The 27330-nt window shown below is 39.7% G+C and overlaps 2 protein-coding genes across 3 annotated transcripts; both read right to left on the bottom strand.

Moving 5' to 3' along the window:
* Nucleotides 1-448: 448 nt before the first annotated feature.
* On the bottom strand, nucleotides 449-15557 carry dpp9 (dipeptidyl-peptidase 9). 2 transcript variants are annotated; one of them, XM_008433438.3, is made up of 21 exons: nucleotides 15387-15557; nucleotides 14455-14537; nucleotides 14129-14367; nucleotides 13823-13935; nucleotides 12225-12398; nucleotides 9224-9395; nucleotides 8847-8957; nucleotides 8637-8765; nucleotides 8452-8513; nucleotides 8242-8342; nucleotides 7487-7664; nucleotides 7242-7401; nucleotides 7066-7145; nucleotides 6191-6343; nucleotides 5922-6057; nucleotides 5543-5688; nucleotides 5316-5462; nucleotides 5071-5223; nucleotides 3630-3772; nucleotides 3005-3116; nucleotides 449-1273 (listed from the first exon to the last, which is right to left on the bottom strand). In XM_008433438.3, exons 3-21 carry the CDS (start codon nucleotides 14349-14351, stop codon nucleotides 1181-1183), a joined length of 2586 nt encoding a protein of 861 aa, XP_008431660.1. In that variant the 5' UTR covers nucleotides 14352-14367; nucleotides 14455-14537; nucleotides 15387-15557; the 3' UTR covers nucleotides 449-1180. The 2 variants fall into 2 exon arrangements, with proteins under 2 accessions (XP_008431660.1, XP_017165720.1); XM_017310231.2 differs by having other exon boundaries at nucleotides 9224-9392; nucleotides 15387-15555.
* A 2090-nt stretch (nucleotides 15558-17647) lies between these two features.
* On the bottom strand, nucleotides 17648-22555 carry rps15 (ribosomal protein S15). The gene is made up of 4 exons (NM_001297462.1): nucleotides 22526-22555; nucleotides 22037-22122; nucleotides 18542-18776; nucleotides 17648-17815 (listed from the first exon to the last, which is right to left on the bottom strand). The coding sequence occupies exons 1-4, from the start codon at nucleotides 22526-22528 to the stop codon at nucleotides 17702-17704; spliced, it is 438 nt and encodes a 145-aa protein (NP_001284391.1). The 5' UTR covers nucleotides 22529-22555; the 3' UTR covers nucleotides 17648-17701.
* Nucleotides 22556-27330: the final 4775 nt, after the last annotated feature.

The raw sequence follows: 27330 nt of genomic DNA, 5'->3' as shown, positions 1-27330 counted from the left end.
CAAAATTTTATACAAAGTTGAATAAAAATGAAAACATTTTAAAACTTTTCAATTACCATCTGTGTAATTTATATAATGTATTTGACTTAGTGAAAGTTTCTGAAATAAATTGTCTTTTCAATAACATTTGTTAATTGCCATCCTCTGCAGTACAATGATCCCAATCAATCTTAGAGACAAGTTTAGCTCTAAACACTCCTAAAGGTTGTTCTAAAAACCACTAAAGCATGGGTGGAGGTATTTGTCCCGTTTCTTTTAATCTATACTAAATCATAACGCTGTGCAATCTCACCATTAGATTTTAATTAACTGTGGTAGATGATTTTTTTTCTATCTGCTAATACACACGGTAAAACCCAGTAACTGGTTTCCAAAGAACTTGCAGGTCACTTCCTGCCCAGCCGCCGTCTGAACCAGCCTGAACTAGAGCACACAACCAGAGAACATGTGACCCATTCATTCATTTATTCATCATGTACAAACTGGATTTCAGGTGGTACAAAGCTGCTGTAAGACGTTGCTGCCCTCCCTCCTGTTGTCTTTATTGCAGTAAAAAAAAGAAAAAAAGAAAAGAAATACCAGCATGATCAAGAGTCAAGAGGTACTTTTGGCAAATATAAATTATATATAGAGAAGGCAAGCAGACATCTTTAGCAACATAATGTGAGAGGGGACAAAGGTATCGACGAGTAGCTTCCATCAGTTGGCAATTAGAAAAAAAAAGAATAAAAATTCATAAAAATATTTTATTCTAAATAACAAATAGTTAAAACAGGTGGACACAGGAAGAGCATCAATCTTCTTACTTTCTCTGGTGTTATTGAGACTGCATGTTCCTTAGTCAAAATGAGTGTGTGTATGTGGAAAAGGAAGTGGGATGTGTGTATGTGCAGTGTGAGGGTTCATGCCAGTAAATACTTCCTACTGCTGAGCGGGGGAGGGGGGGAAAAAACCAACTTGGGCTGGGAAACGTGACTTAGTGTGACCCAAACTGCTGATTGTTCTGCTTCAAGGTTGGACTAGACGCTCAGTCCTACTGGCACAGGAGGACGGGGGAGAAAAACAGTAGAGTTGCAGAGTGAAACAACATGAGAAACATGGCTGCTGCTGCTGTGTGACAAACTTGCAAAAGGAGGACAGAAAATAAAGACGGGGTGATCTGGAGGCCCCCAGTCTGGCTTTAGAGGTATTGTTGTAGAAAGTGCAGCAGCATGATCTCGTAGTGCTCCCCAGACTCAGGGCAGCGAATGCTGTGCCGCTCGTTGGGGTACACCTGCAATAATAAAGCAAAGTGACGAGAACACTGAGAATTTCACCTCAGCAACACAGACACAGCAAAGCAGAGCTGCATTTGTTAAACAAATACAAGCAATAAATACATTGAAGCCCAAGTTTAGTTGATCAAAAAGTTTGAATATTACTAGTATTTTAAAAATGTAATCACCTCTGGCACTGAGATTAATCACAATATTTAACTTTATAAGCTTGAAATATAAATATGCAAACAGTTGTGCCTCTTGCAGGAATGGTGCTCTGGGTAAGCCCCTCCTCCTGCCGCTCTCCAACCAATTAAAATGCAAGAAATTATTTGATTTCTTTTCTTGTAGCAGAAAGCAGATAATGTGGTCTGTCAGTATTCAAAAGTGGAATGGAAACTTACTTCACCACACATGGATACAAGCAGTAGAAAACATATTCAGACTGACAGATAAGATATATTTTATCTCTAGTTCCTGGGTGCTCCACCCCTTCCTGATTGGCACCCTGGGCAACTGTCCATATAGCCCACATCAAACTGCTGCTTTATGCACGTTTTCAAAAAATGTTTTATCATCTCAAACCAAAACATGTCTGAAGATTCTCAGTTTTCTAGGTTTTTATATTCATAAATGTTTAGAGGAAATCATGTTGTTTTAAATGTTTATGTAGAAAAGTTCCTCTCATCACTCTCTATGGAACTTGTGTGACGAGGCGACAGTCTCTGGTCATCACTGGTGGTCATGGTGGTCACTCAGTGACCACCATAACTGGTGCATGAGAAATGTAGAGCTACTACATGTAGATGTGAACATGCAGGCTGGTGACGCAACACAAGAAAGTTGAAAAATTTTCAACTTTTGTTGTTGACAGCTGTCACAGAAAACGTTGCTGTTTGTCGCTCACAGTGCATCTTGTCCAATAATCCATTGCTGTGAACGAAGTAACCCTCAGTGGGAGACGGGTTTTTAGGTCATAACAGGTAGTTTGTTATGTAATATTAATGTTAAAATATTCAGATATATCACTTGTGTTTGCATTTACAGCCCTAAGTTTGACATAAACAGATAAAGGATTTCTGACCCACAAACATTGCAGTTCGGTGGCCTGCAGTTATTAGGGCGTGGCCAGCTGCAGCTCATTTGCATAACGATGATGTAGCACTAAGACATAGCATTCCTTACTGGGTTCGACAGAGGCAGAACTGATTGGGTCAAATCTCAATATCTGACAATGATTTTATGTATCAAATGTAATGAACATGTTTTGTATAGGCCACAGACGCATCCTCACTTGTTTAAGGAAGAATAATAATGGACTTTGAAATCCTCTCGCATCAGTCTCATGCAGTGTTCATTTTGTTAAGGAATGAAAACAAGGCAAAACAATGCAGAGAGATAAACTCTGACCTCTAACACCAAACATGTGGAAAAGCAGGACGGGTTGAGAAATCAGCCAATGAGACGTGATCTAAAGTTGTTTCAAATAACAAAAATCTCTTTTTGTATTGCAACAAAACAACTTGGTTTTTGTTCATATTATTGGTTTTTGGGATTTTCTGCCAATTTAATATTTTTTTAATTATTTTTACCAAACTTAATTTTATTTTTTGCTTTATCATTTATCCACGTGTGATGTCGTGAAGAATTTGGTCAGCTGAGGATGTTGTAAATGTGCTATACAAACAATATTGTGGATTTTCATTTGCTGTAAGCCACAGAGATCTAAATGAACACATGACACCAACCTGGAGCTGGTAGGGCTTCCCAGCTCGGATTATCTGGGACACCAGGAAGTTGGTGTGGAAAAAGTGCACATTCTCATCTAAAAAGCCGTGGAGGATCAGCAAACGGTTCGGCCTGTGAGGAAGAGCAGGTTAAGATGAGCAGGTTCCACAGGGTGTGCTGGATGTTGGGTCCTAAGAGACTCACAGAGACGTCTCAGAATAGTTCAAATACTTCATTCTGACTTTAATATTAGAGAGCAGTGCTCCGACATGTCTGTCAGATCACACTCCTTTAAGCTCCAAGTAAAAAAATCCTGTTCTAGCCTGGTTTGTCTCTAATATTACATATTTTTAATGTAGTTAACTGGTGAAATTATTAAACAAAAATAATTTCAAAATCCTGCACTTCAAGCTGCTAATAGTTTTGTTTGATATTTTCAGCTCTTTTAACTCTAAAATAATCTGGAGTGCACATAGAGATCTAGGAGAAGGTAAATGTTCCAACTGTCTTTTCTGCATGCATTTTAAAATGTATTTTAAAAGCATAAATCACATTTCAAAACAAGCATCCTGCAGTCAAGAACTATCATGTAGAACATCTCTGTGTTAAGTCGGGGCAGGCAGACGGTGTGTGCTGTGTACTAACTCGCTAGGCAGCTTGTCCACATGCAGAGCCACTGAGCCCTCCTCATAGCCCTGCTGGTTGTTCTCAGGCACATCCATGTAGCGCTCCGTGTAGCCCGTGTCGTAGGCCATCCACACGGTCACCGGGGCGCCAGCGATAGCCAACTGCAGCAAAACGAAAAGGAATCTAGCATCAAACGCCTGTTTAGTTAGGAAAACATCTTGAAATCAGCTGTGTGTGTTAACAGAGCAACATCTGTAGGAAGAGAAACTAGGTTCATCACTTTAAATCTACATTTACAAACTCAACTTACAGATCTGAAAATAAGAAGCTTAGAAAATAACTATTGGCAATTCTCTAATTCAAGCTGATGATTATTTACTGCTCAACACTGACACCATGTGGCAGGAGAGAGCAGCTTCAATACACACAATGGGAGCTAATCATCAGCTAATTTAGTAACCAAGTCATCGTTACCTGGAGTATACCGACTCAAAAAAGGCCATTTGCTGAAAGAACACACTCAGAACTGAAAGTCAAAAATGTAAAAAAGAAAAAAAAAACATTTACATTTTACATTTTAAAAAAATTAGTTTTTCTTCTTTGAATCAACAATTAGCAAACACCAGGTGGAACTGTGCATCTTCTGAGTTTATTATATGTATTATTTCTCAGTCTAGTGCTCCAATGAACATTCGAAAACACTTAATAGAGGAATGTTGAAGTGTTGATTTCCTAAAGGCATGTATTGGACAGAGCAGGAGCTTCTTAAAGAGATAGAGGCCCAATTCAAGGCATTAAATTGAGAAGTCTGATTATAATTTTTTTAAGATTTTATCGGTTGAAATTGCCTGTATTTTTTATTTGATAGTGGTCAGACAGGAACCGGGTTGATAGAAAGGGGGAAGACATGCAGCAAAGGTCATGGATCTGGGGCTGGGACTCGAACCTGCGTCAGGGACTGAGACCTCCGTGTATGGGTTGAGCGCCCCTGCAGCGCCCCAAGTACAAAGTCTAATTTCTTTTAAGTCATGCTTGATATGACATAATTACTTGATTGTGCTAAAAAAATATACTATACAGATGGAAAACACATAATACTGTCCCTTTAAGAAAAGGAATTAAATTATCTGTCCATTTCTAATATTGTATGAAATAGGTTTAAATGGTTAAATTAAAAAAGATTTTAAAAATCAGCAGAATGAGACAAGATTTTATCTGTCAGAATAATTGATAGAATACTTGATTACTAAAATAATTATTTGTTGCAACCGTAGAGTATATAGAACATAATATAAATTCCCAATAAATACATTGAAGTTTGTGGTTGTAACATGACAAAATGCTAAAAATTGCAGTGGGTATAAAAACTAAAATGTGGTTTCAACAATTAGCACTAAGAGACAGAAGTAACAGTGCTAACATCAAATCAGAAACTCTTTCAGGAACAAGACCTGCTAACCTTGAAGATGTTGGGTCGCTGGATGAGGCCCATCAGAGAGAGGAAGCCGCCATACGACCAACCATGAATGGCAACACGACTCAGGTCTACAAAGTTAAACTTCTCAGCCACGTACTGCAGACCCTCCACCTGGTCCTCTATCTCCACCTGACCCTGGACAGTTCAAGTTGAGTGGTTTATTGCAGCTGTTTTCAGTTCAAACAGTTGCATTTATATTCAAGTTTGGTGTCGGTATCTAACTCTACCATTTTGTTTTTCAGAGCTCCCTCAAATTCCAGGCCCCTCTGACAGGAACCCCTCCCATCAATAACGACCACAGCATAGCCAAGAGAAGCCAGCGTGTTGAGACGGAGGTACTTCATCCCCTTGAAAGAGTTGTTAACCAGCTGCACCTGAACACACCCAATCACAGACATTCTGGAAATTAATTCCCCATTTTCTTAGTCGTCTTAACATGATCGCGCCTACAAACCTGAGGGCCACCATACACGAACAGAACAGTTGGGTGTTTTCTGCCGGGCTGCAGGTTGTGAGGTTTGTACACCATCCCATAAAGCTGGAAGCCTGACTTCCCCGGAAAGTCAAAAATCTCTGGTGGGTTGTAATCTCCAGGGCAACCTGGAAGCAGGGACGGAGCATCCCAATTAGGACATTCCTAATAACAGTGGCATTTCTTTTAACATGAAAATCTCACTCTTTGGATAACCCATGCTGATATCAAAATCTAACCTAGTGACATAATTCTGAAGGTTATACATTCTTTGGTCGTTGGCTCATTTCTTCTGCAACAATCAATGCTTGGAAGCTGGTGAATAGATCTGGTTTGCTTTTGCTATGCTGCAGTTCTGTACCTGGTGGCTCCATCAAGCTGGCCCAGAACTCTGGAACCACTCGCAGAGGGTCATCTTCTAAGCTGGTCAGCTTGTACAAGTGAACACATGGAGGCGTGCTCACGTTACTGTAGTGGCTCACGAAAAAGTCAAAGTTCTGACAGGGGAGAGAAACATCAGAAGGGCAGTGACATTAGTAATGAGAAGGCTGGATGGTATGGAGTGGAAGCCAGAGCAGTGGCATGAGCAAAAATCTCAGAGTGCAAGTAAAGGCAGAAGTGAAAGAGTACCTGACTAACAGAGCAGCAGTGAGAGAATCCAGGCTTGGTTAGTCTGACCACTTCGCCTGGAGACTCATAGCTGACTACATACAGGTGGTGCTCCAACGGCGTGTCCCTGGTGCCCTGGAAATATACCAGCTTGGTTCCTTCATTCACCCAGATCTAATAAGAGAACAGGGAGAGAAAGCTTACAGCAGCAGAAAAAAGCAGCAAGTTAGAAAGAGTAAAGGGAAAGATGAGACAGCCAATGGGAGGCACTCATAAAACATATAATCATCTAGAAGAACCCCACAAATATTAGGTTCTCATCTCTAAACTCACATGTTTAGAGTTGCTTTTGTACCATAATAAATTAAACACAGTAACACTTTATTTGAAGGGGTGTGCATAAGACTGATATAACACCATCAGAAACATGACGTAACATCTGTCATGAACATAAAGAAGTCTTTAGGAATGTTTATGACAGTTGTCATGAAGTATCATTCGGTACATAATGAGACTTTTAATGCAACGTTGCTCTAAAAGTTGCATTAAAAGTCCATTAAAAATGAAAACTTAGCATGATTCTGTAAATAATGAGAATTTAATGCAAAGTTGGCATTTTTTATGAACTTTCAATGCAACTTTTAGAGCAACTTTGCATTAAAAGTGTCATTATTTACTGAATGACACTTTATGACAACTGTTGTAAACATTCATAAAGACTCTTTCATGTTCATGACAGGTGTTATGTCATGTTTATGACAGTGTCATGTCAGTCTTATGCACACCCCTTCAAATAAAGTGTTAACGTTTTTATTATATGTTAAAATCAGGAAGTCAGACTCCCAGAAGCATAGCACCCGGTTGGGAACTCCACACAGCTTCCCTGAAGTGTTTACCTTTGAACCATGTCTGGACAGAACTTCCCATTCTCCGCTGGTCAATGTAACCTCCTCCTTGATTACACATTTAAAATTTCCTGAAAAATAAAAACATCTGTTGACATAACTGAAGAGCAAACACTGATTTTTTTTGATGATCTATTTTTGAGTAATTCAGAAACATTTTCTCTCACCCTCCACATGATGGTATTCCTCTGTCCAGTGGTGGTAGCCTGGCTGTAACAGTGAGGTGATTTTATAGAGGTGGCTGAAGCCTGTTTTAGACTCATTTACCCAGATGAAAGTAAACTCATCTTCTGTTGTTTGAATAAAAGGATAGAATATATCATGAACCTGCCAAAATAAAGATAAAACTGTGTAAAACTATGAAATGATTCCAATCATATGTCAATCGAGCAGAGTAGAACATTTTTTTCACATTTATCCAGACGTCAGTGGTCTCCTCATAGATGATGTATGGCTGAGTGCAGCTGGGCACAGCCTCCAGACTGTCCTGCCTCAGGGTGGAGTCTTCTGTGATGGGGATGAAGAGCGCTGGAGGCAGCAGAACAAGCTGCAGCTTCCTCTGGCTGCGGTCCAGCAGCACTGCCCAACCGCTGGCACCAAACACAGCAGTTTTTATGCTGGGAGAAACTCTTAAGGCTGCAAGATGTCACTTTTAGACATTTTTTTGATATATATTTGTTGAAACTGTCACTATGGTGTTACGGTATAATACAAAATTGTAAATAATCTGTATAATCAGTGACAGTTGGCAGCTGGACATAGGCACCAGCACCCCCAATGGGATAAGGGTGTGGATGGACGGATGGGTAAAAAAAGAAGAAAAGTTACATTTTACAGCTATAAAGAAAACATCTTAAAACACAGCTAACGTCAATACAAAGTAAATTCCTCATTAGGGGTGCACCAATAAATCGGCCCTAATTTCCTTAATTTGGGATTATTGGTGATCGATCGATACATGTGAAACTGATATTACCCACCAATCTGAACTACCCACACAAAGATCTGAAAATCAGCCAGTTTCTGTTAGCTGTAGAGAGCGCTAACTGTACATGGTTTTGCAAAGCACAGTATATTGGAATAGTACTCATCATACACAAACACTTTACTTCCTTTCTTGGAATCATATAGAGATCAATACACCAAAACCTCTTCAATTCCACTTACTATTTTCCGTCTATCGTCCATCCTGCTCTGGCCATGTATTCTGTTCTAGGAAACAAGGTGCTAAATGGGACGACCAGCTCTTTATCCTGTGTGTTAATGATCTGAAGCACACCCATCCACCCACACACACACACAGACACATACACATGTTTGTAAAATTAAATATTCAATCAGATGAATTCCAACATGAACAGATGAAAAGTGACCCACTTTTCCTTGATGGTCCGTCCTGATCTCTGCCAGTTTAAGAGTAGCCTGGGGATTTTTACTACCTATGAAGATGGATAGACACACATTTAATATTTGAACATTAAATGACTTCAAATAAAAAATAAAAGTAAAAACACACACACACACACACACACACACACACACACACAAAGGCCAGGATTGACCTGTGCGAGGATATCGGTATGCATCTGCTTTCCTCTCCTCCAGAGCCGGAGACGGAACGTGAATAATTTCTACTTCGGTCTCATCCACCTCCTCATACAGAAGGTGCAACGTTTTCCCTCCATCAGGATCTATAGGAACAAACAAAGCAGAAGCCATTGTGAAGAGAACCTGACCCAGCTTTGCAGACTGGCTGAGGGTTCAGCGCTGACCTGCTGCTGCAGACGGACTCCACCAGTAACCAGTGAAACGGTCAAACTCCTCCTGGATGACGAACGTTGCTACACCTGCAGACCTAGGATCCTCTTTTACATTGTCCAAACCTGGGAGACGACGCAGGAATTACAAACGGGAGAGTATCCAGTTCAGTAGAAACTTTTCTGTTGAAAAGTAACTTTTAATTCTAAGGTTAATAAATCTAAGATAAACTATTTCATCATGCTATTGTTCCTTTCTTTGGCACAATCTGAGCTAAAAACTTTCCATCTTTCTTCCTTACAAATAAACAGAGAGAAGAGCAGGTGCATATTGTGTCTGTCGTCTTTGTGATTGTAACTTGAGCCAATGATCAGACAGAAAAGTCCCAAACCTTTGTGGCAGTATGTCAGTCTTCGCTCCTCTCCCGTCTTGACATTGGCTATCCACAGGTCGTTGTTGTTAATAAAGGCTATAAAATCCGGGTGTCCAGGGCAGATCTTGGGGTCCATGCGGGTACCTGAGCACTGGCTTTTTATCTCCACTGGTTTTACTGGGGCAGACTGCTGAAACAGATAAACAGTCTGAGCCAAAATGCCTGTTCACAGTGAATGACTTAGCAAGACTGCTTATTTATTAGTATTTACAAACTGTTGGTAATTCCTTCTGTAGTACTGATGACTCACTGGTCAGAGCCACTCTGCAGACACAGAGAACCTAGAATGCGTTCACACAGCAGGTGAACAGCAGGTCCTGCTGCTCATGTCCAAGGTTTTACTGATTTTTTTTTTTTTTTTTTTTTTTTTTTGCAAGGTCATTCAAACTACTGAATGATGTCAAAACCCAATCCAAAGTGACCTGCAGAAGAACGCATGTGTCACACAGAGGGACGCTGGAAAAGTAATAATGGATGCCGTCCCTTTAAGGATGGGCCCTAAAGGGACAGTATTATGCATTGTAAATACATAATACTGTCCCTTTAAGTATTAAGTATACACATAATGCCATGTTATAGCACAAGCTAGTAATTATGTTAACTTCAGTTGTTATAAAAATACTACATATGTCAAACATGACTGAAGAGAAATGACTTCGTAATTTTACACCTTGAAATTGGGTCTCTGTCTCTTTAACAACGCCTTATCTTTCTGAAACTCCGTCTTCAGAAAGTCATCATTACATTGATGATGCTGGGGTTTTCTGTGGTGGAAAATTTTTTATCAGGTAATATGTTATAACTTTATTAATCTGATGTTGATGTCACAACATATTACCAGATGTCAGGGGCCCGGTATAGGGGGGAAAAGTGATGACAATTCTAAGGACCCTGACCAACAGGCGGCCCTCCACAATTTATTTATTTATTGTTCATAGAAATAAAAAAAATTGGGGCCCTGTCAATTACAAAATTAATCATATTGTATTTTTGAAGATTGTTTTTAGCAGTAAAAATTTAATGTTCCCACTCCCAGACCAAAAAACACACATCCATATTTGCCCTGTACCCCCCGCCCCCGGCATGAAATGAAATTCCTTCTTGGAGCGCTTCAACGTGACGCTGTTAGCAACAGTCAGTGGAAGACACAAATGATTGTATCAGCTACTGCTAAGAAAAGTTATAAAATCAAGTTTTCAAAAAAAATAAAAATAAAAAATAGAGGGGGAGAGAGAAAAAGGCAAGAGTGTCAATTTATAGCTCAGTTTTTCTCCGAGAGGTGGGTAGACTGTATGAGATCATCAACCATTCAGCATAGTTAGCTTAGCTACAGACTACTGATTACCTTCATTTCACTAGCATTTAATGAATTAAGGAATTAAATTACCAACATATTCATATATTTAACTTGTTCCCTGTACCTTTTACCACTTATCAACAGATGAGTCAAGTCAGCAGCAGCTCTAACCCACAGCCCTCCTGACCTGCCCTCTCCTAAGTGAAATTAAAGCTGCAGTATGTAACTTTTATATAAATATATTTTTTTCCACATATTTGTTAAAACTGTCATTATGTTGTGACATTATGGTAAGAGAGCTAATCTGTAAAAAAATCTATTTCCTCTGCTTTCTCCCATTGCTCTCTAAAAACAACCAGTCAGTGGCAGGAGAGGTTTAGTACTGTCAATATCAATCTCATGTGGCTCATCCTTCCTCCCCCTTGCTCTGTGCTATTCAGCAGCTAGCATAGCCTGTTGTAAATGCTTAGTCTAGTAAGCATAGCAGTGATAGCAGATAAACGATTTTCCTGCAACAATAAGTTGTTTCTCCTCCATTAGCACATTTAGCAGTGAGTGAATGAAGTTGATTGACAGTGCTAAGAGCGTCCTACTAGTTCTGATTGGTTGTTTTGGCCAGAACGGTGCATTACTTTAGCCAGTAATAGTAGTTCAGGAAGGAGGTGGAGGAGATTGATTGTTTTCACAGATCATCCGTCTCATAACAAACTGTCACGACATGATGACAGCTTTAACAAATATGGAGAAAACATATTTTTTATTACACTTATGTACTGTAGTTTGAATAAAATGCACCTACATAGCATTTTTTGAGAAGTCTAGATTGCTTCATGTATATTTTGCATGTTGCCTATGACTGTTGCTCATGGGGAGAGACATTTCAGTAATCTAAAAGTAATAGAAAAAAAATTAAGCAACCTACTTGCATACTGTATGCAGACTATATGCATACTGAATTTTACTCTTGCATGTAAAATTCATGAGCAGTAAATATTGTACTAGTTATCAGTACTGGACCAAAGAAAGAAAGGCAGTCGCAAGCCTTTGAAATTGTGATGCCTTTGATGGGTCAGATAGACTCAAGAAATTGTAACAGCAGCTGAATGAGGGGAGGCCCAATTAAATTTTTTGTCAGGGTGCCCAAGATTCCTGGCAGCGCATCTGCCAGATGAATTGGATTCCATTTTTTTCCCCTCATCTTCCCTCCAACTTTCTGAGCCCCCATATCGCCCTCTGGTGGTTTCCACCTTGAAAAACACTGATTTAATAGACAGCTGTTGGAAACCCTTTTCTGGCAGTTGTCACTGCACAGAGTGGAACAACCAGTTGTTGGGCTCAGGGGGAAATATCTTCATTACACATGTGCAGGCTGGTCTAGATTGCTTTTTAATAAATTAAGTCATCATTTGACAACTACATTCTTTATTTTCTCTTGTTATTTATGTTTGTTGTTAAGTCTTGAAGGTAATCTGCATTTTATTTAGGAGGTTTTTGGATTTTCATTTCTATTGGATTTTGAAAACCATGTATCATTTCCCTGAGTTGTGTGCTGTTTTGTGTTGGTCCATCGCTTAAAACTTAAAAAAAAAAAAAGAAAGTTTGTTGTTGCATGATGCAGATGTAATAATTGTTCTTTAAGTTGAATGGAAGCGATGTACTCACGATGAAGCTGTTGTTGCCTCCATCTTGACAGCAGAAGAGACTGTTGCTGGCCTGGAACAGGAACAGGCCCATTTTATAATGGTAGTCGTACGACGTGATCCCAAACGCTCCCAAACGCTTCCGCTCTCTCAGCAGCTCCTCCTCTCGAGAGTAAGCCCCCTGGTGCGGAGTCGCCTAGGAGATGCAGGAGGAAACTAAAAGTAAGCTCCTTTTCAATTTGCTACTGAATTGTTTCTTTTAAAGTTTGCTTCATACGTAAAATATAACCAGCCGATTATTTTACAGCTAACACTTCTGTCTGGTGTGACTATCGTCTCACCAGATGAGGTGATGAAGATGAGGCAGACAGAAACAACTGTTATCATCTGAGCCCTAAAGCACACAGCAGGCAGATTACGCAGTCGCTGACATTTACACACACAACCACTGAGTCATAATCAAAAAGACACCACACAGCTCCCCTCCAACAGTCACCTTCAATAATTAGGAGAAACAGAAACAAAATCATCCTTCTGTCATGCTGCTAGCTGCTTCTTACCAAGAAGCTTTATGTAGATCAGCAAACAGCTGACACCTGCAGCATCACACCCCATAATATTCAGCTTAGGAGTAGCAGCACATTTTGGAATATATTCTTAGTTGATAACTTACTTGATTGTAACTTTTCTCTCTTTAGGAAGCTTGTCAGTTTTAGTTTCTTTCTCATGAGTAGAGGAGCAGATCAGGTTTTTACTGGTTTATTCTAACATTTCCGGTTTTCACTGAGGTGTGATCTCCAAGGACGCCGACTCAGACAAACTCTACCGTCATCATTTTGTTTTCCATTTAAAAATTTAATGAAAGAAACCATAAAAACTATAACATGTGCTGACATTTATTTCATTCAATTCAGGAATATGTGCACGGTATATGTATGAATATGTAAGGGAAATTACTCCATCTGTTGGGGCAGCAGCATCAGAACCAGGGACCTAAAAAAGCACAACAAGCTGATAAAGAAGGCTGGTTCTGTTCTGGCGACGACTGTGGAACCTCTGGTGATGATGATGCAAAGAAAGATTCTTCATAAAATTAAGAAAATTATCGATAATCCTGAACCATCCTCTTCCTTTCTTCTTATAAAAACAGAGTCTTCAGTCAGAGAATTCTTCAAATTCACTGTAATACAGACGCTACACGAGATCTTTCCTGTTTTTACACCCATATCTAAAATTTGAAAATCATATAAACAACATTTACAAGGAATAAAAAATAAATAACCTTCAATGTTTCAATTTAATAAGGCCTTATATTCCTGTAAAAGCTGCTCTTTGGTATATGTATTTTCTTACATGTCATCCTGTATGACAACATGGGCCCAGGCTACCTGGGCATTTTACTGCATTTTGATTTATAAATCATTTATATTTTAATATAGAGCTTTTATTACATGATTTTGGAGGTTGCAAGGTTGATAACATGAATATGTAGGTAGTAATGCACATGTATTCTTACTGTAATTGTTCTATTGATGGTATTAGCACAGTTCCTCTGAAAATCAAATATAATGCAAAATTAAGACTTTATGAGCAGACTGTTCAGCCTTATGGAAAAGTCACCTGGAAGTGATCGAGCATCTGTTTCCATGACAACACTAAGAGCGCCTCCTTCCGGACCTTCTTGGGGATTTCTGAGTAGAGTAAGGAGTTCTCTCTGCTTCCGTAAGGCATTCCTGGAAACAAGTAGAAGAAAAGTCTCAATGCAATGCCTCTGCTGAATTCAAAATATGAAACACAACACAGTGACTGTTTTTCCACATTACATTGCGACCAGAAAAACAAAAATATTCAATAAAGAGAAAAAACAAAGACACAGAAATGTTAAGAAACACAAACTCAAAGCAGATCACAGGTTTTTAGACTTACCAAGGTAGTACAACCGGTGGGAGTGGGGCCCGTTCTCATCAGTCTTCTGCACAAACTGGAAGTCATGGGGGGCCTTGTTGGCGATCATTCCCGAGTATTTCCTGCTACAGTGGATGATGTCACGCAGGCCCTCCCAAGAGTGTTTTTCCACAAAGAACTGAGACGGCACGTCGCCCATCTCCACCACCTCTGTGCTGTCCCACAGGCCATCAACAGCCATCATGCTCACAGTCCAACAACTGCAGCAACAATACCAGGAACCAGTGAGCATTGGGTAAACAAACTCAATGCTCACTGAATCCTGAGGAGATTCGGAAATATTCTACCTTTTCCTGATGTCCTCTTTCTTTTCACAACGCTTCACCTTCTTTCTTCAATTCATTCACCGTTCAGATCCCAAATATGTAACCTGTTAACAGAACATTGTAATGCATGACAAATCCAGCTGTTGCACGGACATAAAGTACTGCGTTTGTAAGCTGAAATCAGCTAGTTCACTCAGATGTGAGTCAGACCAGCATGACGCACAAACTGTGGGGAAAAACTGAAGCTCCGACCCACTAATGCTCCTGTTTTACCTTGATGTTGGTAATACAGTTGACTGACTGCTATGAAGTGTTCCCTTCCTCAAAACACTGATTTATAGTGGAGACAATCTGCACCGATGTAACCGCTTCAAACATTTAATTCCAGATTTGACAGAAAGAACATAAATGTGTTAGTTTTTAAGAACTTTTAATTATGTAGCCTTATGGGAGGCAGTGCGTCTCTAACGTTGACTTTTCAAAAAATAATTTTAAAAAAATGCATTTTTAAACCTTAACATTTGTACATAACAAAGATCACTTAGTTCCGTCTTATATGTTCCGTGTTATATCTGGGTTCAATGTACAACAAACCCCGGCTGGAACAGAATCACACCGGGGTCTGTTGGTTAGCTAGCCTACAATGGAGCTTTGTTCTCAGATTGCAAATCTTGAATAACACCGACAACACGTTCGGGTTTTTTTTTTTTTAACAGAACTGATATTACATTTCACAGTAACCGCTGACAGCCAGTTGTGGGAAACAGGAATTAATCAGTTTTCCTCCTTCGCTCCGTTTTGACAGGACTCTCCTCCTCTGTCACTTTCGTTCTGAAGCTAACTAGCTAGCTACCGGAGCTGGTAGCCGCTAAGTAGCGGCAGCGCTTTCGAAGAAAACCCATTCCAGTCCAGCTTCATTTGGGTACAGACTCTGATTTACCCCCAGCACTTACCAGCTTGGCTACACCTCCTTAAAGCGGTTATTACACACTATTAGCTCAGTGTCAAAAAGGTTTCGCGACTGCTAAAGGTTGAATCCATGGCCGAAACAGCCACACAAGATGCAGCTGGCTCACAGATCGGGAAGGAGGAACGTTCCTCCCGGTAGAGTACACATCGGTACTTTTTCCCAGGCGCACCGCTCAAGTTGAAGCCAGTTATGAATGTTCAGTTAGATAAAACTCTTTTTAACATTCTAATCTGAGGAATGGTCACACCCGAAATAAATTTCATCGTAAATCTTCATCAACCCCGTTTTATACAGAGATTAGCCCATAAACACTACGGGATGTCGGCAACACCTGAGTTACAGTGAAACTATCCCTTTCTTCTGTAGAAAGCTGCTGGAATCAATTCTGATCTCTCCTCTGGCATTAAAGTATGTTTTTGTTTTTCCTTTACATGTTCAAATCAATTCAGATTGCCAATTGAATGTATACAAAAACATTAAGCAATACTTTTAAATAATTATAACTTCTTGAACATGTGCTGAGATACATTGGCTAATCTTATAAAGGCTTCATCATGTCTGATTCTAAATGTATCACATTCGGAAGATTCAGCATTGAATCCTCTTGATGGCTCCATTATTGTATCGGCCCGTTTCCTTACAGCTCCTTCTATTTTAAAGCTTTCTGATAGTAATGGCCTTTATTTGAAGCTGGTCAGACTGGAAATGTGTAGAGAAGAAATGCATCAAGTGTTCCAGAGTCGATAATCGTACGGAGCCCTCCAGGGGACATGGGGATTTTTTTTCCTTTTGCGTTCCCTCGCAATAATCTATTCATCAGGTCGTGCAGCATAATTGAATACTGAGCCTTTCTTACGGTGGCCGCCGTAATGTCTGCTTTAATACAAGCTTATAAGGTTTTTCCATGGACTATTGAGTTATTATCGCGGGGTAATAAGTCATCTGATTGTTTCTGTTGTGTCCGTCTGAATGAGGGCTTAACAGACATAAACATGCAGTAAATAAATCCGTTTTCTGCACCAAAGAGTTAATAATAAGCACGTTTTCACTGAGGTTCTATAGGAGCCATATGAATTAAATAATTATTGATATGACGGAAGCAGCGGCTTTGACACCTGGTGGTGGGCGTGTCGATGTGGGTGTGACGTCATCACGTATGAATGGGAAGGTGACTGGCTGCTGGCTCTGTGTGTAGGAGGAAGCGGGTGAGCGAGGTGGTCAGTCCTCGCAAAGTTTGGAGCATGGTAATAAAAATGTAATAAATTGATAATTATGACAGAACAAAGAGGTTTGGAGTTGATTGATACACGGACAGATGAGATTCCCCGAGTTAACCCAGTGAGCCCCTCTAGCACCATTAGTTTGCTGTGTTCTATAATAATAAACCGTGATTATTATTAACGCTTTGGTGCAAAAAAACTGATTGAAAATCGATTCATTTACTGCATGATTATGTCTGTTAAGGCTCAGATGAAACGGCACTGAAAGCAGCCCTTTAAACCATTCAGACGAACACAACAGACACAATCAGATGACTTATTACCCCGCGATAACTCAATAGTCCATGGAAAAACCTTATAAGCTTGTATTAAAGCAGAAAGTACGGCGGCCACCGTAAAAATGCTTACAGTATCAGTTATGCCACATGAACTGATCAGTAGATTATTGCGAGCGAACGCAAAACCTTTTGCGAGGAAACGCAAAAGAAAAAAAAATTCCTCATGTCCCCTGGAGGGCTCCGTAATAATCGAACCCCGGACTGTGTCGAAGACTTGGGAGCTTCGGCCGCTCTATCTGTGCGGAATCCAGTAGGAAGCCTTTTCAAACACCATTCTGAAATTTTAGACCTATGTCGATCCTACACAAAAATTCCACTTAGCTGGCAGCATACGCGTTTCCCCTGGTGAAGAATTAAAGTAAAATGAAGTCAACTTAATCCATGGAATGAGTTTTACCTTATAACTCCAATATCCTTGCTTGGATTTTGAAGGATTGATTTTATAATGGCTGGTTGGTTTTTGTCTTTGCTTAGCAGTTTCGTCAGAAATAGATCTAATGTATCCAGTGAATGGCACCAAAATTGTCCTAAATATAGTCAATGAAAGGAGCAATTAATGAAATATGACATAAGAGGCCAGAAACTCAGAAGGAAATGGTGGCCTTATTTAAGATTTAAGAGCCTTGATAAGAGGCTACAAAACCCCAGAAAGAACAAATAAAAAATACAGCCAGACACTGGAGTTGTGTGGAGAAGCCCAGCTCATTTTTGGTTTTATTTATACAAACAATACAACCATTTTACTTCAGAGGGATGAAACGAGAAGAGTGTGTGGCTCCGATACCAGGGCGACCATGCTTGACCGGCTTGTAGGTGATGGAGAACTCTCCCAGGTAATGACCACACATCTCAGGCTGTGGAGAGACAGGAAATCAAGTCAGACTGGAGGGTTTCACATTAAAGCACACAACAGATTCAAACACAGGAAAGAGGAGCAGTTTCACTCTTCAGTGAACATTCAGTCGAAGATAGTAAATATGATATCAGCCATCACACCTACTAAAATCCTCAGTGCTTAACCGAGTTGGGGCTGAAGCGATTAATTGTGATGAGTTGATAACTGAAATAATCAACTCATACAGTAATTGATCAATTAACTGGAGTATACAGACAAAAAAAGACATTTGCTGAATGAACAGCAGTAATTTGGCCAGATGTGCACAGGAACATGTGCATTTTACATATAGATTTCTGAAAATATGCAGAACTGGCAGTTTTAACTTCACCTCATTCAAATTCTGTGAAAATGAAATCTATTAAGCTCCTTTGCTATCCAATTAATTAATTAAAAATAGTCAACACATCAGACCTACCCAGTAATAAGCCTAACTTTTCACATATTATTGAAGTTAAACATATTTTATTAGTTGCTAATACTAAAGGAATGCTGTCATTGGATTTTAGACAAGAACTTATATGTTTATTTAAAAAAATTAATTATTTGCATTTTCAGACATATTTCTAATATACAAAACAATATTAAGTAGTGGAACGAAAAAAAATCTGCCCCTTTTTTTCATCTGACTGTCAATGAATAATCAATAGAACTGAGTGTGACTCATGGAGCCCTTCTCCCTCACCTTGATCTCCACCTGGTTGAAAGTCTTGCCGTTGTACACCCCCACCATGGAGCCCACCATCTCAGGCAGGATCACCATGTCCCTCAGGTGGGTCTTCACCACCTCTGGTTTCTCCATTGGAGGAGCCTCCTTCTTGGCCTTGCGCAGGCGCTTGAGGAGGGACTGGTGCTTGCGGCGCAGGCCCCGGTTCAGCCTCCTCCTCTGGCGGGCGCAGTACAGCTGCATCAGCTGCTCACTGTACAAACAACACACAGTTGGAGTGAGACGCTGGCAGCAAGTACACACTGAAACGCAGGTCATGTCGGTACATGGTTATGCAGGGCGCTCATATGCAGAGACGCACCCACACAATATTAATATCTGTATCAGTGACAATGTGCCTGATTCATAAGAGAAGATTTAGTTAGTCCAATTCTATGCTTTGTGCTCTGAGTGACTTATTTATTTTACATTGGCTGTTATTCTCCTAATTGCACTGACTGAGCAAATTAAAGGTGTTTTCACATGTTTGACCGAGCATGTGAAGCATGCTGTACTGGTGCAAAATTATATTCATTTGTAGTTCAATACTTTTGTCTTTAAAAAAAAATCTGATTTTCTGTATCTAATCGGTATCAGCCGATACTAAACCTCTGGTATTGGTATCACAAGTAAAAAGAGTGGATCGCACATCCCTAGTCTGGCCTTCGATTCCTGACTCTGGACCGTAGCTGCACATTTTTTCAAATATTTCAACAGGATGATCAAGAAAATAGTTTTTATAAAAGAAAGGTCCAATTTTCAGAGTTGAAAGATCACAGCTCAAAGCGATCGGTGTGATAAGCGCCCATTATTTCCCCGTCCCAGAAAAATCTGACGTCGACCGACTAATCGGTCCAAAGTAGAGACCAGTTTGTTAGAAACTAGAAGTACTGATGACATACTGACGGTCGAGCTGACAACATATCAGTGCGGTTTGTTGTTTAAAGTTAATCAGATGAAGCACAGAGACGCAGGAAGCCATAAGAAGGAGACTAGATTCTACATGTCTGGTTCATTCAATCTCGAAGATGGAGAGACAACAGGAAGGCTGAGGTCGGTGCTGTAAAAATAAAATATTTTCCTATTGATCTTTCGACCTGTTATGGAACATGCTGGACTTAGGAATGTAACTTACAGTTAAAGATCTAGATTAGTGGTTCTCAACGTGAGCGGTACCGCCCCCCCAGGGGGTGTTCAGTGGATGGCAGGGGGCGCTGGCAGACATTTTTACAAAAGGGGGGCGCTGGGATGCCATTGGGGGGCGTTTAGTCAAAGGTAAACTTTACACCATAAATGCCCAACAATGCCAGTTTAGGCTTTGAGCAACTTGGTAAAACTGTATTGTGTAACATTAAACCATGCTTGGCTGCAACTGTATCGATGGCAGCTCTTCTTCTATTCATTGTTTGTTAGCTTCTGTTAGCTTCTTGGCGCAGCTCCGTTCTCCTGCTACTGGTAGCTAAAATCACGATACCCTCACTGTGTATCCCTCTGAAAAATGAACCCATTTAAATAAAGAAATCCCTCCATGGGTGATGGCACGATAGAGAGCGTTCAATTTATAGCATTAACACCGGTGCTGTAAGTGGTCTGGTATGAAACGGGGGTAATAGAACAACACAGCACTTTTAAATTTCAATAATCAGAATGCAGAAATTGTTTCCATTGTTTTAAAAGGTTTATGTCAGTCTGACTTTTCCCCATCGATACGCTTCCCGACCGCCCGGCACCTTAGGGGCTTAAAAAAACACGCGCACATTGTGCAAAACTCTTAAACAGGAGAAGCGGGACATAAAACAGAACGACGAACTTGATGTGAATTATGGCATAAAAACAGAGAATCCGACGCTGAACAGTGAAAAATCAACACATGATGTGAAACACATGATGATTAGGTGGCGCAGCAGGTGATGAGATTACTGATGATGAGCATCAATAAACTATAAATCTAGCAACAGGAAAGAAACTAAAGTGGACATAGCGAGAAACCAAGAGAGGATAAAACTAATCAAATAAAACTAAATGGAAATGAATGAAGAACAAAATGCAAGAATAAACTAAGAAACTAACGTAAATACAGAGGAATAAACTCTGTATTTAAATAAACTCTGTATTTAATAAACTCTGTATGGCAAGACCTTTCGAGCAATAATTAACATAGAGGACTGTATGGCAAGAAAAACAGACACTATTTCCAGATAAAAGGTAAAATAATATTGTTGAAATGTCATGGGTTTGTTGAGACCACATCTAGTACTGAGAATAAATATATCTTACAGACCATAACAGTAAAGAACTGATCACTTATTTATGTTTTTAATTAGATTTGATATATTTCTTAAATATTATTTTTCATGTCAGTGTTAATGTCATGAGGCTGATGACTCCATGACACTTTCAATTTGACTCATTAGGATTTGATTAAGAACCAGATTTGTTCTTTGTAATCTCTGTCCAGTAAAACTATTAATCAATAGACAGGTCTATATAAAGATATAATCCATGTTTCTGTCTCATATTTGTATGGCATTAAAAGGACCTGGAACTTTTGTTTTTCCACTGAAAGCTCTGGTTTGCACAATAAATGCCACGTGGGTGAAGTTTTATGGATGATACTCAGATGTCCCATTCTCCTGAAGGCAGCACAGAGCTGCACCACCAGAAACTGACAAACACTCAAGAGAAGAAGAGTTATGATTAATGTAGTTACAGTTCTACCCATGTTTTAATGTTGCAGAACTCAGCAAATAGTTCAAAGTTTAAACTGGCATTGCTGTACATCTTTTATCTGGTCGTTTTGTATAATATTTAACAACTAGAAAATGGCCCAAAATAAGAATATTTTTCCACTCTTATTGGCTGCTGTTAGGACTACAAATTTTAACTTGAATGTTCATTGTATTTTTTGTAGACACCTGTGAAAATAATTTCTATTCCCATGATTTTTTTGTTCTCTGGGAAATTATTTTTGATGATAAATACAGAAACAAGCATAAAAATCAAAGCATCTACAATAGTGATAGTAATATTAATGATAAAATAATAGTCAGTGCAAAGCAGCCTGCAAATTCTTTGGTGTGGGGCGGTGAGGGACCTGGATAAAGGCTAGGGGGGCGCTGGCCCAAAAAAGGTTGAGAAACACTGATCTAGATTTTGTAAGGCTTGGGTCACAACCTCCTGACCTCAGGGGGGCAGTGTCCTGCAACGTCTAGACACATATAGACTTAAAATTAAGCTGCAAAAATTACGTGCAAAACATTTTGTTGGAGAAAACATAAATATATATTTTATAGTTGTCTATCAAACCAGTTAGTTCTCCATTTCAACTTAACACATGTTGGACCAAATCCCTGATCTTTAAGATTGCGGACAAATAAAGAGCTTAACTTCACTTTCACCGTGATTACAGCGAAAAGACAATATCAACTCTTCACGGAACACTTTTGACATGAGGTGTCACTCAGCCTCACTTACTAAGACATGTCCAGCAGCTGGTCAAGGTCCACACCTCTGTAGGTGAACTTCCTGAAGGTACGCTTCTTCTTGATCTCTGCGTCCGCCTGAAACAGATCATCATCACTCTAGTGAGTGTGGCTAAACAGGTTAGCATTCATCACTGGACGGGTATTAATATCTTACAAATATATAATTATTCACCATGAAATACTAAATGGACAACTTCAAAATCCGCTTAGACAGTTTACAACACTATTTACTTTAAACTACATCCAAAAAGTGCGCTTATCTATCGGCTTAGGGGAGCAAAGTCGGGCTAGGCTAAGGCTAACCGAAAGCCCTTATGTGCAACTTTATCTGACATTTTCAGAAACAATTTTCAGCTACAACGTGAACGAAACTCTTCCCAGGTTAGACGGTGCAACCAGGCTCCCCAACTACCAACTTAAAAGCTCAGATGGGAAAGGATTTCAGTTTAACAACCACTGCTCTAGCACGGATACCTACCATCTTGCCCGATGATTCAAGGGAAAAGAACGTCCACAAGTCTCGTTTGGTGTGATATCGCGGGATTTAATGCAAGAAGTGTTTTCCGACGATTTTGTCCTCTGTGACCAGCAGGTGGAGCATTTCGACCATAAAAACTATTTCCACTGTGAATGTTTTATAAGTTATTTTCCCTCTTTTCTCTGATATAAACTGGTACCGATTGACAGAGTTCTGAATACAGACACTGTTTCTCTTCAAGTACGAGGCTGGGACTTGATGTTCACCATGGACAAGGAGCCCAAACATTCAGCCAGAGATGCAATGGAACATCCAAGTCAAAGTCCAGAAATAAATCCATTTGAGAATTAGTGGCAAAACTTGAAAACTGGTGCTAAAAGCTGCTTTCCATCTGAAGCTTGAGCCTGAGTTGTTTTGCAAAGAAGACTGAACAACAAATGTAGTCTATAGATGTTGAAATCTGGTAGAGTTCTACCCCGGATTGAACTGCAGACTATTATCAGTGGTGGTTGCACACAAAAATAATATCAATGTGTGCACAGGTGACAGGAAAATTAATATCAGCATCTCCATAAAGCTTGTCAGCAGACAGTGGTGCTGACTTTGGATTTGATAAGAAAGAGTGGACCAACAGTAGCGGATGACGTTTCTCCACAAATCATCAATGACTGTGGAAACACAACAACAAGTTGAATTCTGTGCCCGTCTTCTCTTCTCCCAGTCCCTGGAATTCCTAATGAAATGCAAAATTCACTTCTACTAATCTGAAAAGAAAAACTGAACCATTGAGCAACAATTCTTTTTTTTCTGATAGATAGATAGATAGATAGATAGATAGATAGATAGATAGATAGATAGATAGATAGATAGATAGATAGATAGATAGATAGATAGATAGATAGATAGATAGATAGATAGATAGATAGATAGATAGATAGATAGATAGATAGATAGATAGATAGATAGATAGATAGATAGATAGATAGATAGATAGATAGATAGATAGAAACAGACAGACACTGTAGAAATAACCTGAATTTGGATGGATGATAAGTAAATTGACCAAAATGTATGGATTAGAGCAGTGGCCCCCAAACTGCGGGCTCCACACTTGGTCCGGCCCCCTGAACAATACCAGAGAGCATTCAGATTTTTTTTCATATATTGTATTTTCCGGTTTATATGTGGATTTTTCTTCAACCACCAGGGGGCTCTTTAGCAGGAAGTGTGTCTTGTAACAAAATGTTGGACTTTTAGGGAACTGCTTAGCTTTTATGTTATTTAATCAGTATGTCACCCAGTGACCGTTTCACTAACGGTTTCTGCCCATGTGCTTTCTGGGTAAAAATCAGTCGAGAAACGCGCGCAACCCCCAGCCCCCTCCCGCACCGTCAACAATTTCCAGCACCGCAGGTGATAATCGTGTAACACGTTGTCTGTTACAAACTGACTCCGGGCCCCCACCAGAGAAGGGAAAAGTTATGTGGCCTTCACAGGAAAAAATTTGGGGACCCCTGGATTAGAGGATAAGAAAATAGCTCAGATTAATCCAATTAGTGTTATTCCTCCTGGGCTATTTCCTGAGGTTAATGTAGACATGAGACTTCTTAAAATGAAAAACGATTGGAATTTAAATGAAATAGGAGTAAAGACTGATGTATATTTAAGAAAATCATATTATAACTACCTCAAAATGTATTCAGATGGTTCTAAAAATCTTAAAGGAAGTGTGGGAACAGGAATAAATATAGCAGAGTTTGAAATTCACATCTCCAAAAGATTATCAGATCCCCTGTTTTCACAGCAGAAATCCATCCATCCATCCATTTTCTTTCACTCTTGTCCCTCAGTGGGGTTGCTGGTGCCCATCTCCAGCTAACGTTCCGGGCGAGTCACAGCAGAAATGATGGCAGTTATATTAAGCTTACAGTGGGTAGAGGAGGTTAGAACAGACAGGGTGGTGATATGCACAGATTCTAAAGCAGTATTAGAAAGTATTCAGGGAGAAGGAAATAATAGGAAAGATTTAGTATTAGAAACTCTGCATAGTTTATTTAGATTATATAGAGGTGGCATTGATGTTTGGTTCCGCTGGGTACCATTTCATGGAGGGGTTAAAGGAAATTAAAAAGCAGATAAATGAGCAAAAAGGGCTTTAGAAATGAATAATTCCTTTTGGGAAAGGGGAAGGGAAATCATTCATTAAAAATAAATAGAAAAATGGCACACAAAAAAAGGTGGAATGAAGATAAGAAAGGGAGAACATTATATAAAGTACAAAAGTCAGTATTAATTAGAAATATTCATATTTCTTCCCTTCTGAGAGAAACTTGGATGGCTTCCTAGGTTTCATTTAAATTCAACTTCCTTATTCCTGTATAAGATTTCCCTGCAGTTTTAGTTATGCAGCTCACTGTCCTCAAAGAGTGACCACATTTTTTTTTTCTATCAACGCACACATTTGTTTAAATCAAAAGTCACTGATAACCAGACCAAATATTCCAACAGATTAGTTCAACTAAACTGTTTAGGGCAAGGCCTTGAAATGCTACTCTCTTTGTTGACATGTAACAGAGACATGTATGTGTGGTGGGATATGAAGTGCTATTAACGAGACATAGGTCATCACAGGAGGGGGGAGGGGGGCAGACAGCAGAACAGAACTGAAGGCTGACTGTATTTTCAGTTTCTGTTCTCTTGTATCACTTCAGATGTCCATTGGAGTTACAGACCTGTAATTTGCAGAAGTCCTGAGATGACTCTGCAGTTTCAGAGGCTGGCATTAACAGGAAAGATTAGTCTGGTCATGGCTGAAGGTTTTGCTAGTATACAAGTCCTCAAAAAATTTGCATATTGTGATAAAGTTCATTATTTTTCATAATGTAATGATAAAAATTAAACTGTCATATATTTTATATACATTGCACACCAACTGAAATATTTCAGGTCTTTTATTGTTTTAATACTGATGATTTTAGCATACAGCTCATGAAAACTCAAAATCCCTGTCTCAAAAAATTAGCATATTTCATCCGACCAATAAAAGAAATGTGTTTTAATACCAAAAAAGTCAACCTTCAAATAATTATGTACAGTTATGCACTCAATAATTGGTCAGGAATCCTTTTGCACAAATGACTGCTTCAGTGCGTCGTGGCATGGAGGTAATCAGCCTGTGGCTCTGCTGAGGTGTTATGGAGCCCAAGATGCTTCGATAGCCTTAAGCTCATCCAGAGTTTTGGGTCTTGCGTCTCTCAACTTTCTCTTCACAATATCCCACAGATTCTCTATGGGGTTCAGGTCAGGAGAGTTGGCAGGCCAATTGGGCACAGTAATACCATGGGTCAGTGATACCAGTGGTTTTGGCACTGTGAGCAGGTTCCAGGTTGTGCTGAAAAATGAAATCTTCATCTCCATAAAGCTTTTCAGCAGATGGAAGCATGAAGTGCTCCAAAACCTCCTGATAGCTGCTGAATTGACCCTGCCCTTGATAAAACACAGTGGACCAACACCAGCAGCTGACATGGCTCCCCAGACCATCACTGACTGTGGGTACTTGACACTTGACACTTGACACTGGACTTCTGGCCTTTTGGCATTTCCTTCTCCCCAGTCTCCCTTCAGACTCTGGCACCTTGATTTCCGAATGACATGCAAAATTAGCTTTCATCCGAAAAAAGTACTTTGGACCACTGAGCAACAGTCCAGTGGTGCTTCTCTGTAGCCCAGGTCAGGCACTTCTGCCGCCGTTTCTGGTTCAAAAGTGGCTTGACCTTTGACCTGGGGAATGCAACACCTGTAGCCCATTTCCTGCACACTCCTGTGCACAGTAGCTCTGGATGTTTCTACTCCTGACTCAGTCCACTGCTTCCCCCAAGGTCTGGAATTGGCTCTTCTCCACAATCTTCCTCAGGGTCCAGTTACCTCTTTTTGTTGTGCAGCGTTTCCTGCCACACGTTTTCCTTCCCACAGACTTCCCACTGAGGTGCCTTGGTACAGCACTCTGGGAACAGCCCATTTGTTCAGAAATTTCTTTCTGTGTCTCACCCTCTTGCTTGAGGGTGTCAGTGATGGCCTTCTGGACAGCAGTCTGGTCAGCAGTCTTACCCATGTTTGCGGTTTTGAGTAATGAACCAGGCTGGGAGTTTTTAAAAGCCTCAGGAATCGTTTGCAGGTGTTTAGAGTTACTTTGTTGATTCAGATGATGAGGTTAACTGCTCGTTCAGAGAACCTTTTCATTATATGCTAATTTTTTGAGACAGGGATTTTGGGTTTTCATGAGCTGTATGACAAAATCACCAGTATTAAAACAATAAAAAACCTGAAATATTTCAGTTGGTGTGCAATGAATGTAAAATATATGACAGTTCAATTTTTATCATTACATTATGGAAAATAATGAACTTTGTCACAATATGCTAATTTTTTGAGAAGGACTTATATGATTTGAATTTAGACTTTTGAAGATTTTTTTTTCTTTTTTTTCATAACTTTTTCAATTCACTTCACATATTATGTTTTGGCCAAATTCTGATTTATGGTGGCCCCTCTTCAGACAAACTGACCACAGATTTTCAGTATGAAGTATATTGTTCATGGGTCCAAAATGTGGTATTCTGATTTTTGAGCCATTTTATCACTCTTTATCTTTAGTTGCATTGATTACTGCAGCAGTGTCTTTACAGGTCTGCCTAAAAAAATCAACCCTCCAGCCGCTGATCCAGAACGCTGCTTCTGGTGTTCTGACTAAAACCACGTAGATAGAGCAGATCACCCAGTTCTAAAGTCTGAGAGAATAGACTTTA

This window comes from Poecilia reticulata, chromosome 17, assembly GCF_904066995.2.
Source record: "Poecilia reticulata chromosome 17, P_reticulata-male-v2, whole genome shotgun sequence".
NCBI lineage: Eukaryota > Metazoa > Chordata > Actinopteri > Cyprinodontiformes > Poeciliidae > Poecilia > Poecilia reticulata.
The sequence above is the reverse complement of the archived record's forward strand: the minus strand, read 5'-3'. Positions and strand labels throughout refer to the sequence as shown.

What these genes read in the sequence shown, in the direction of transcription:
- dpp9 (XM_008433438.3), bottom strand. Translation starts at nt 14,351, where the DNA reads ATGATGGCTGTTGATGGCCTGTGGGACAGCACAGAGGTGGTGGAGATG. An exon ending in ACTGCTGCTCTGTTAGTCAG is followed by an intron (nt 6,058 to 6,190) that starts GTACTCTTTCAC and finishes CTCCCCTGTCAG; the next exon opens with AACTTTGACTTTTTCGTGAG. An exon ending in CAGCTTGATGGAGCCACCAG is followed by an intron (nt 5,689 to 5,921) that starts GTACAGAACTGC and finishes CCCTGCTTCCAG; the next exon opens with GTTGCCCTGGAGATTACAAC.
- rps15 (NM_001297462.1), bottom strand. An exon ending in CAGCTGCTGGACATGTCTTA is followed by an intron (nt 18,777 to 22,036) that starts GTAAGTGAGGCT and finishes TTGTTTGTACAG; the next exon opens with TGAGCAGCTGATGCAGCTGT. An exon ending in TCAACCAGGTGGAGATCAAG is followed by an intron (nt 17,816 to 18,541) that starts GTGAGGGAGAAG and finishes GTCTCTCCACAG; the next exon opens with CCTGAGATGTGTGGTCATTA.